The 10,684-nt window shown below is 50.1% G+C and overlaps 2 protein-coding genes across 2 annotated transcripts; one reads left to right on the forward strand and one right to left on the reverse strand.

The window, feature by feature from the left end:
* Positions 1-30: 30 nt before the first annotated feature.
* Positions 31-1,219, reverse strand: RPS28 (ribosomal protein S28). The gene is made up of 4 exons (XM_045166697.1): positions 1,090-1,219; positions 948-995; positions 305-438; positions 31-107 (listed from the first exon to the last, which is right to left on the reverse strand). Exons 1-3 carry the CDS (start codon positions 1,126-1,128, stop codon positions 316-318), a joined length of 210 nt encoding a protein of 69 aa, XP_045022632.1. The 5' UTR covers positions 1,129-1,219; the 3' UTR covers positions 31-107; positions 305-315.
* NDUFA7 (NADH:ubiquinone oxidoreductase subunit A7) lies at positions 1,204-8,532 on the forward strand. Its single transcript, XM_045166696.1, has 4 exons — positions 1,204-1,345; positions 1,757-1,806; positions 6,412-6,561; positions 8,318-8,532. Exons 1-4 carry the CDS (start codon positions 1,295-1,297, stop codon positions 8,406-8,408), a joined length of 342 nt encoding a protein of 113 aa, XP_045022631.1. The 5' UTR covers positions 1,204-1,294; the 3' UTR covers positions 8,409-8,532.
* The last annotated feature ends 2,152 nt before the right edge of the window (positions 8,533-10,684 follow it).

Below are 10,684 nucleotides of genomic sequence, written 5' to 3' on the forward strand. Positions count from 1 at the left end.
ATCTAATGACAACCCAGACAAAACCTCAGGTTTACATACGATACAAACACTTTATTAACAGCACATCATCCTGGTGGGCCAAGGCGTCAACCCAGACATCCAGCACCCTGTAAACAAACCCAAGTGTTGAAATGCTGACAAGGTGCCCCCACCCCAAACAGGGAAACTCCCTTCCCCATCTTGCTAACTTCAGCAGACCCCCGACCAACAGCCCTTGATCCTTGAGCCCTGGCGAAATCTCCCCACCCCCAGGCAAGGGTCTAACAAGGAGCTGCTCAATTTCCCACTCCATTTGTGCACTCACCAGTCACAAGTTCAGCGCAGCCTCCGAGCCTCTCGCTCTGACTCCAACAGGGTGAGCACGTCGCCCTCGCGCACGGGGCCTTTCACGTTTCGGATGATGGAGCGGCTCGTGTCGTCCATGAATTCCACGCGCACCTACGGGGCCCACAGGAGGGACGGGAAGAAGTCAGAGTCGGTTGAGAATAGGATCCGTGGGATAAGCGGCTGATGTCGATCCAGACAACGCTTCTGCTTAGACACTTAAAAGGGGCTGAGACTGGGAAGGCAGGACTGGGATAGGAGACAAGCCCGAGAGAGGCCGAGGCGTGGAGAACAAAGCTCCCGAGCGCCAGAAGATGCCACCAGGGGAGACAACTGGGGGTTGTCGTGAGGGCATGGAGCTACAGTGGTCGTTGGCACAGACTGAACCAGGACAACGAACTATGTCAGAACACGGGGAATGAGATCGCCAGAGCTCAGATCCAGTGGGCAGGGCCTTGCCTAAGTTCCGACCCTCGACCTTCTGTAAGCTCCGGGAAATAGGGAACGTATCGGTTCCCAGATACCAGGGAACAAAACCCAGGGAACAGAAAGTATCCTCGAGATTCAAACTTTAGAAGCCCCACCCCGCAAACATCCCCCCGCTCCCCGCCTCCCCCGCTCACCTGCGTGCACTGTCCCTGAGAACCGGTCCTGCCCAACACCTTGGTGACCTTGGGGGAAGAAACTGGAATCAGATCTAGCCCACCCGGTTCCCTTACTCCCTCCTCCCTCATCTGGGCCCTCAAAACCGAGCCTCCGCCTCACCCTGGCAAGCTTGATGGGCTGCACACGGCTCGTGTCCATGATGGCGGCGCGGCGGCGGTCGAGCGGAGAGGAGTCACGTGTTTCGGAGAGAGTATTTATACGACTCCCTAGCTCCGCCCATTCCCGCTCTCGCGAGACCGTACGCCACGTTCCCAGCAGTCCCTGCAGTAGAGACGTCACCGGCGCCCTTCAGCGCCGGTGAAAGATGGCGTCCGCTACCCGTTTCATCCAGCGGCTGCGGAACTGGGCATCCGGGGTGCGCGGGGTGGGGCGGGAAGGGGCTGTGGATGCTGCAAGCTCTGCGCGCCCTGACCCGCTCCCACTACTCACCTCCTTTTTGCATCTCTGGGGCTGAGGCCATTAGTGCCGAGATTCCCCTAAGGGAATTCTCAGCCTGGAACCCCGAACTCGTGACCCCTTCAACCCAGGACACCCTAGCCGTTGGCTGTGGTACCCCTCAGGCCTGGGGTCTCCCTAGGCCCGTACCTTCTTAGCTTCGGGATCTTGTTCCGGCCCTCAGCTCCCCTGTTCACCTCCAGGGCCCGTATCCTGTCCTCAAAGACCCATGTCCCACCTTTCTCTTAATTTGTCCTGTGCAGGAATGCCCGTTAGCTGGTTTTCTCTTCTGGGGTGCGCTAGGGACTGATCTCCATCTTTTCTCCCACAGCGAGACTTGCAGGCCAAACTGCAGCTGCGCTACCAGGAGATCTCCAAACGGTGAGCAAACCCCGCTCGCTGCCCAGACCCCAATCCTGCCCTCCGTCTATCAAAAAAAAACCCCAAACCCCTGTTCTTTTAGACCCCTGAAACGCTGGGCCGAGATCCTGGCTCCAGTCCCTTAGCTGCCTCTGAAGGCAGAGGTTTGCCTTTCATCTTGCTGCACTGTGTCAGACATTGTCGTGCTTCTGCACAACCAGATGGGGCGTGAATTCTGAGTGGGAATTTTCCGTGATTTGCAGCCTCCAGTGTGGTCCTGACTGTATCATCATTCCCAAGCTACGTATGAAAATATTTGAGACTCAGAGAAACGAAATCATTTGCTTAAAATCACTCAGAAGCCAGAAATTGACAGTCGGGATTTGAACCCAGAAGTGTCTTTGATTTCTAACTCGAGTACGAAAATTAGTTGACATTTACAAGGCCGGGCTCTGTCCTCAGCCGTTGGGAGTCCTAGGGGAACGAGAAAAGTTCTTCTCATTCCTTTCTTGGAGCTTATATCCAAGGGAGGAGGCAGAGACATAACATAGTAGGGAAATAAACACAGCAAGTAAAAAACACCGTTTTAGAATGCTCTGAAGAGAAAACAAAATGGACCAGATGGAGAGTGGCTACCTCAGGTTAAGTGATCAGGAAAGGTCTCAGAGATTGGCTTTGGAGTCAGCTGAAATGCCAAAGGATAGTGTTTAAAACAACATTCCAGACAGAGGGAGCAGTAAGTGCCAAGGCTGTGCAGCCCGACAGAGCCAGACATAGGAAGAAGACTAGTGTGGCTGAAACACTTTGAAGAATGGGGAATAGTGGTATATGTGTGTGTGTGTGTGTGTGTGTGTGTATATATATATTATATATGTGTGTGTGTGTGTGTGTGTGTATGCCACAGGCAGAGGTAAGGCAGCCAGGGAGGACTAGCAGGATAGGAAGAACAATAGCCTTAAAATAACCAAATCTATGTGAATATCTCTATGTTGTGACTGATTCCAGATATCAGAAGTTTTAAAGTACTTTTCTGTCCTAGGAAAACTGGTGACCCAGTTGAGGAAACAGTTTTGTAAAATTTTCAACTTTTTTTTTTTTTTTTTAAAGGATAATGGTGCCCCCTGGTGCTTCCTTGGGGCCTTTTCAGTTGGTCAAGGTTCTTTTTACCCTTTCTGTGTTTGTTTTCTGGGGCTTCCCAGGAGGCTCAATGGTAAAGAATCTGCCTGCCAGTGCAGGAGATGTAGGAGACTCGGGTTCAATTCTTGCCTCAGGAAGATCCCCAGAGAAGGAAATGGTAACCTGCTCTAATATTCTTATCTGGAAAATTCTGTGGACAGAGGAGCCTGGTGGGCTGCAGTCCATGGGGTCCTGAACAGTCAGACATGACTGAGCACAGTGCTTGTACTTGTTTTCTATAGATCCATACCCAGCAGAGGGTCTTCTTTGCACTCTAGGGATTAGGCAGACTCTAACTTCAACACAGGATGTTGCTTCTTTTTTTTTTTTTTTTTCTTTTAAATATTTATCATTTGGCTGTACCGGGTCTTTGTTTTGGCATGCAGGATCTTTGGTTGCAGTCTGTGGGATCTAGTTCCTCGATCAGGGATTGAACCCTGGCCCCTGCATTGGGAGCAAGGAGTCTTAGCCACAGGACCACCAAGGAAGTCCTTTAATATTAAGTTTTTAAACTTTGTTTCTTCTGTATTTTTTTCTCCACTCGATACATAACTATCACTTGTTTTAAGAAAAATTTAAATACTGGAGTTATCAGGAAAAAGTTGGTAAAACCCCAGTGAATGAAAACCTGATCCTTTTATGATTTTTCTTTCTTTTCTGCCCTCCCTCTCTGCAACAGTTTCTAGGAAAGCTCATCTTTTGTTAGTGATTTTTGTTGTTGTTAACATCTTTTGCTAGGGAGATTCAGTTCAGTTCAGTAGCTCATTCCTGTCCGACTCTGCAACCCCATGAATTGCAGCACTCCAGGCCTCCCTGTCCATCACCAACTCCCAGAGTTCACTCAAACTCATGTCCATCCAGTCGGTGATGCCATCCACCCATCTCATCCTCTGTCGTCCCCTTCTCCTGCCCCCAATCCCTCCCAGCATCAGAGTCTTTTCCAGTGAGTCAACTCTTTGCATCAGGTGGCCAAAGTATTGGAGTTTCAGCTTTAGCATCAGTCCTTCCAATGAACACCCAGGACTGATCTCCTTTAGAATGGACCGGTTGGATCTCCTTGCAGTCCAAGGGACTCAAGAGTCTTCTCCAACACCACAGTTCAAAAGCATCAATTCTTCAGTGCTCAGCTTTCTTCACAGTCCAACTCTCACATCCATGCATGACCACTGGAAAAACCATAGCCTTGACTAGACAGGCCTTTATTGGCAAAGTAATGTCTCTGCTTTTGAATATGCTATCTAGGTTGAACATAACTTTCCTTCCAAGGAGTAAGCGTCTTTTAATTTCACGGCTGCAGTCACCATCTGCTGTGATTTTGGAGCCCCCAAAAATAAAGTCTGACACTGTTTCCACTGTTTCCCCATCTATTTCCCATGAAGTGATGGGACCAGATGGCATGATCTTAGTTTTCTGAATGTTGAGCTTTAAGCCAACTTTTCCACTCCTTTTTCACTTTCATCAAGAGGCTTTTTAGCTCCTCTTCACTTTCTGCCATAATGGTGGTGTCATCTGCATACCTGAGGTTATTGCTATTTCTCCCGGCAATCTTGATTCCAGCTTGTGCTTCTTCCAGCCCAGCGTTTCTCATGATGTACTCTGCATAGAAGTTAAATAAGCAGGGTGACAATATACAGCCTTGACGTACTCCTTTTCCTATTTGGAATCAGTCTGTTGTTCCATGTCCAGTTCTAACTGTTGCTTCCTGACCTGCATATAGGTTTCTCAAGAGGCAGGTAAGGTGGTCTAGTATTCCCATCTTTTTCAGAATTTTGCACAGTTTATTGTGATCCACACAAAGGCGTTGGCATAGTCAATAAAGCAGAAATAGATGTTTTTCTGGAACTCTCTTGCTTTGTCGATGATCCAGCGGATGTTGGCAATTTGACCTCTGGTTCCTCTGCTTTTTCTAAAACCAGCTTGGACATCTGGAAGTTCACAGTTCACATATTGCTGAAGCCTGGCTTGGAGAATTTTGAGCATTACTTTACTAGCGTGTGAGATGAGTGCAATTGTGCGGTAGTTTGAGCATTCTTTGGCATTGCCTTTCTTTGGGATTGGAATGAAAACTGACAATTTTCTAGTCCTGTGCCCACTGCTGAGTTTTCCAAATTTGCTGGAATATTGAGTGCAGCACTTTCATAGCATCATCTTTCAGGATTTGAAATAGCTCAACTGGAATTCCATCACCTCCATTAGCTTTGTTTGTAGTGATGCTTTCTAAGGCCCACTTGACTTCACATTCCAGGATGTCTGGCTAGGTGAGTGATCACACCATCGTGATTATCTTGGTCGTGGAGATCTTTTTTGTACACTTCTTCTGTGTATTCTTGCCACCTCTTCTTAATATCTTCTGCTTTTGTTAGGTCCATACCATTTCTATCCTTTATCTAGCCCGTCTTTGCATGAAATGTTCCCTTGGTATCTCTAATTTTCTTGAAGAGATCTCTAGTCTTTCCCATTCTGTTGTTTTCCTCTATTTCTTTGCATTGATCGCCGAAGAAGGCTTTCTTATCTCCCCTTGCTCTTCTTTGGAACTCTGCATTCAGATGCTTATATCTTTCCTTTTCTCCTTTGCTTTTCGCTTCTCTTCTTTTCACAGCTATTTGTAAGGCCTCCTCAGACAGCCATTTTGCTTTTTTGCATTTCTTTTCCATGGGGTTAGCAAGATTAGCGATTCGTTTTCAGGCCTCAAACTTTGTATATTTCTTTAACCCAAGTGAGGAACGAGCTCTGTTTACCCTTCCTCTGGGGGCAGCGGCCACGAGGTGGCAGCAGAAACCTCAGAGGACAAATTGCTCTGAGTAATAAGCCCTGATCCCCTGGGCTTCCCTGGTGGCTCAGATGTTAAAGAATGTGCCTGCCATTCAGGAGACCCAGGTTTGGTTCTACCCACTTTACTATCTTGCCTGGAGAATTCCTTTCACTTCTGTAGAGTTCTTCAGAGAGCTTCTGAAAGAACTGCAAGCCCAGAGGTTCTGCAGGCTGGCCCTTGGGGACAAGGCCCCTCAGAATGAGCGGAGTCTGTGGCTGTTGCCCCAGTGTTGATTTGCTGACCATGCCTGCTTGACAGGTAGTGGACAGAGCCTTTTCATTTCCTGAGAACCTGCGGGTGGAAATGAAGCCTGCTGCCAAGCTCTGGCCACGCTCAGGGGTAGGAACAGGCCTCCCTCACAAAAGGCTCCTCCATGCCTTCCACTTCTGGGGCAGACCCACACCTCGCCTCCCAGCACCTTCGCATACAGTGCCGGGGCTTCCACCAGCTTCAGGGCCCGGCCCTTCCCCAGGCCTGTGGCACCAGCAGTGTGTCAAGGGATACCCCTGGCCGCCAGCACGTTCCAGTGGCTGTCCACGCCAGGCCTTGTGCCTGAGGTGATGGGCCCATGCTGCAGCCCAGCTGTGCGGAGAGAACAACTATCACTTTGCTTTAGCGCCCATGTTTTTTCTTCTCAGAACTCAGCCTCCTCCCAAGCTCCCCGTGGGCCCCAGCCACAAACTCTCCAACAATTACTACTGTACTCGCGACGGTCGCCGGGAAGCCATGCCGCCCTCGATTGTCATGTCTTCACAGAAGGTGCTGGTGGCAGGCAAGCCCGCAGAGAGGTGAGGACGCCTCAGTGCCCCTTCTGAGACCACCCCCTATCCTGCTTGTGCTTTTCAAGTTCCCAAGTCTGTCTAGCATCAGCTGTGGCAGGAAATGTCCTACTGGGGGCTTTTCATCTGAGGAGCAAATAAATCCCCACCCAGCCTGGGGTGGGTTTCCTGCAAAGCAGAGGAAGCTTCATGGGGCCTTCAAGGGCTTTGGAAGAAACCCAGGCATTGTTGTTTTTGTAATTTTATGTCCTTCTTGAGAGAGAATTGTGTAAACCTCAGGCCTCTCAAAACCCACTTTGGTCCCTCACCTTAGGCAGTATCTCTTAGTTAAATAGGAGGAGTAGTGGTGTTTACTTAAGAGTTCTGCTAGGACAGGTTCCCACAGACCAGGTGGCTTATAATCAACAGAAAACTGCTTCTCATGGTTCTGGAAGCTAGAAAGTCCAAGTAAAAGGCCCCTGCAGCTTCAGTGTCTGGTGAGGGCGCTTTCCTGGGTTCTAGGTGGTATCTTTTTGCCATGTCCTCACATGAGGGAAGGCGTCAGGGGTCTGAAGGGTCTCTTATAAGGGCTCCACCTTCATGAGCTAGTCATCTCCCAAAGGCTCCACCTCCTAACGCCGTCACACTGTGGCATAGGATTTTAATGTATGGATTTTGTGTGGAAACAAACATTGTCTATAGCAGGGTCATTATGAGGCTTAATTCACATAATGAACTATTTGTAAGCTCTTAGAATGGAGTCAGTGGCACGTCTGCCTCTTAATAATTCCACAAGTTAGGCAATGATGACCTCTGTTGGAGAAAAAGAAATTGAGGCCAGGTGCTCTGCGTAGGTCACACAGATCGTGGGTGGCAGAAGTGCAGTTTCACAGCATTTTGTCCCATCCCTCCCAGTGGTATCTGGGCTCTGCAGCTGATTCACCTTGTGGTCCTGGACTGGTCTTTTGGCCTTCTTGAGCCTCAACTGCTGCTTTGTAAGATGGGGTTGGTGGGCTTGCAGTGTGATGAGATTGGTAAGGTGATGCGGCCGGGCCTGCCAAGTGGCTTAGAACTCAGTGAATGAATGGCCCGTGTTGCAGTCTTCAGATTCACCAGAGCCCAGCCCCAGACTGGCAGGCTGCCCCACTCCCCCTCACCGCTTCACCTGCCCCCAGGGTGTCTGCATTTCCCAGGGAGGCTGCCTTCTACCTCTTCCACTTCCTTCAGGTGGAGGAAGGGAGGAGGGGAAGCCCTGGAACCCCAGGGGCCGGGTGGGTCCCTGCCTTAAATCTGCTGGCACAGTGTCTCCTTAGGCCTTACCCTGGACCAAAAGGTCTTATTTTTGACTACGTATTAACTCAGCCCCATTAGACTGGCTGGCCCTCATCTCATTAGCACTTCCTGTGTACAGTGCCTGCCATGTAGCAGGTGCTCAGAATCCGAGGGGAGGAGTTGCTGGGGACATGGGTCATCTGATTGCTTGGCCCTTCTGGAGCCAGTGTTCTGCCCTGGGGCAGCGGGAGGGGGGGCCAGTGGGAAGGGGTGCTGGAGGAAGAGTCCAGCATTTCACACTATTTCTGAGACCAGGAACCAGGACAGTCTTACTGCTTGGGGGCAGAAAGTGGTCAGCCGACCCTTTGGGGAACCCCACTAGAGAGGCCTGTGCATTCTGAAACACCCTGCAATCTGGCCTCCACATCTCCGGTTTCAGCAGATATGTTGCTACCTCGGGGTGCTCCCTCAGGTTGCTCCCCACTGCTGACTCAAGTCTCTCTTCATTTTCCAGCTCAGCTGTAGCAGCCTCTGAGAAGAAGGCTGTGTCACCGGCTCCTCCCATAAAGAGGTGGGAGCTGTCCCAGGATGAGCCTTACCTGTGACTTTGGCTGGGGGTGCCAGGCTGAGCCCTCAGGGCCACCAGAGTGCTTCTTCCTCCTTGGACTCCTTGATTCCCTCCGGGCAGAACATGACCTCATTTATAAAAATTATGTATTGTGCTCCCAAGAATCGCTTGTTTTTACTTTTGAAAGGACATATGGGCTTACTTGGACTTCAGGGTGAAGTTGGTGCCACATCTCTTTTTTTCTTTTCTGGCCACACCACACATCTTGTGGAATCTTAGTTTCCCTGACTAGGGGTTGCACCCAGACCCCAGCAGTGAAAACGCCAGGTTCTAACCACTGGACTGCCAGGGCATTCCTGGTGCTGTATCCTGAATCTCTGAACCCTGTGAGCGTGCCGGAACAGGGCAGAATGGCTCTGGAGTTCTAGGGTGACGTGCTCTCACTGGGCACGGAGATGTCACCGTCCCTTCCTTGAGGGCCTGGCTCCACCCTTCAGAGCGGTGGAGCGGGTTCCAGGGTGTCTAGGGGGCATTCACTGTAAAGGGTGGTGGTGGGGGAACAAAACCTGCTCACTTCCCTCTCCTAAGAGATGCCTCCCCCACCCCCATTCCCCGCCCCAGCCATCACTAGTGTGGATGTTCACCAGAACCTCCCACCAGGGCCCCCACCTTTTCTTGACCAGCAGGGGCCCCAGGGGATGGTGAGGTGGCTCACAAGGAAGTTTCACCCAGGGCCCTTGCAGAAAGGCCTCCCTGAACCAGAAACTTGACTGCGCAGGCCTGGGGGTGTGGGGTGGGGTTAGCTTAGGAGAGGAAAGCGCTGCTTCCCACAGAGGAATGACCAGGGGGTGAAAGCCGAAAAGGCAGTGGCCTTCATCTGGTCACAGGCGCGAAGAGGGGGGCCACACAGTGCCTTCCAGTGTGGCAGGGTTGTGAGTGCCCATGGAAGAACCCCCAAAACCTGTCAGTGGGTGAAGTCCAGCTGTGTGCCAGGATAGTGTTGAGGCTGCCTCACCCTCTGGAAGCTTGGAGCAAGGAGGGAAAAGGTCACAGTCATAGGGGAAGGTATACATGCTCCAAGAGTGGGTAGTACAAATGCTAAATGATTATCAGGAGGAAAAAACCCCTGGGAAGGCTTCCTGGAAGAGGGGGGATTCTGGTTTGAGCAAAGGATGAAATCGAATTTAGAAAGATCAGGAGGGAGAAGACTGGGCAAAGTGTGCAGAGGTAATAAGGAGGTAACACCAAAGAACTTTTAATAACCCTGGGTGAGATGTGCCATTGAAGGTTTCTGGATAAAGTTAGTGACCCAGTCTGCTAAGTGAGGTCGCAGTGAAAAGATGGTTATCAATGAGGATGACTATTCTGGCACCATAATCCTGAACTTACCAGAATTGTGAGAAAATAAATTGTAAGCCAATAAGAAAAAAGAAACGTGTTATAACCTAGACTTGAAATTTGGCAAGGGAATGCAGTAGGGAAGAGGTCTGACGTCTTGAGCTCATCCTGTGTGCCAGATATGTGCTGTGTATGCAGGTCAGGAAGCAACAGAACTGGACATGAAGCAACAGACTGGTTCCCAATAGGAAAAGGAGTATGTCAAGGCTGTATATTATCACCCTGCTTATTTAACTTCTATGCAGAGTGCGCCTGGAGAAGCCCAGGGACAGGGGAGCCTGGTGGGCTGCCGTCCGTGGGGTCGCACAGAGCTGGACATGACTGAAGTGAGTTAGTCTGCAGCAGCAGAGTACATCATGAGAAATACTGGGCTGGATGAAGCACAAGCTGGAATCAAGATTGCTGGGAGAAATACCAATAACCTCAGATACGTAGGTGATACCACCCTTATGGCAGAAAGTGCAGAACTAAAGAGCCTCTTAATGAAAGTGAAAGAGGAGAATGAAAATGTTGGCTTTAAGCTCAACGTTCAGAAAACTAAGATCGCGGCATCTGGTCCCATCACTTCATGGCAAACAGATGGAGAAACAGTGGAGCAGGCTTTATTTTGGGGGGCTCCAAAATCACTGCAGATGGTGATTGCAGCCATGAAATTAAAAGATGCTTACTCCTTGGAAGGAAAATTATGACCAACCTAGACAGCATTTCAAAAAGCAGAGACATTACTTTGCCAACAAAGGTCCATCTAATCAAGGTTTTTTTCCAGGCAAGAATACTGGAGTGGGTTGCCTCTCGTTTCCAGGGGATCTTCCCAACCCAGGGATCGAACTCAACGTCTTCAGTCTCCTGTATTGGCAGGTGGGTTCTTTACCACTAGAGCCACCTGGGGCGTCCCTGTGAGGTCATAGTGAGAGA

This window comes from Bubalus bubalis, chromosome 9, assembly GCF_019923935.1.
Source record: "Bubalus bubalis isolate 160015118507 breed Murrah chromosome 9, NDDB_SH_1, whole genome shotgun sequence".
NCBI lineage: Eukaryota > Metazoa > Chordata > Mammalia > Artiodactyla > Bovidae > Bubalus > Bubalus bubalis.

Coding starts and splice junctions, on each gene's coding strand:
- RPS28 (XM_045166697.1), bottom strand. CDS start 1,128: ATGGACACGAGCCGTGTGCAGCCCATCAAGCTTGCCAGG. Junction 996..1,089: donor AGCCCATCAAGCTTGCCAGG/GTGAGGCGGAGG, acceptor TCTTCCCCCAAG/GTCACCAAGGTGTTGGGCAG. Junction 439..947: donor CTCAGGGACAGTGCACGCAG/GTGAGCGGGGGA, acceptor TGGGCCCCGTAG/GTGCGCGTGGAATTCATGGA.
- NDUFA7 (XM_045166696.1), top strand. CDS start 1,295: ATGGCGTCCGCTACCCGTTTCATCCAGCGGCTGCGGAACTGGGCATCC. Junction 1,346..1,756: donor TGCGGAACTGGGCATCCGGG/GTGCGCGGGGTG, acceptor TTTCTCCCACAG/CGAGACTTGCAGGCCAAACT. Junction 6,562..8,317: donor GCAGGCAAGCCCGCAGAGAG/GTGAGGACGCCT, acceptor TTCATTTTCCAG/CTCAGCTGTAGCAGCCTCTG.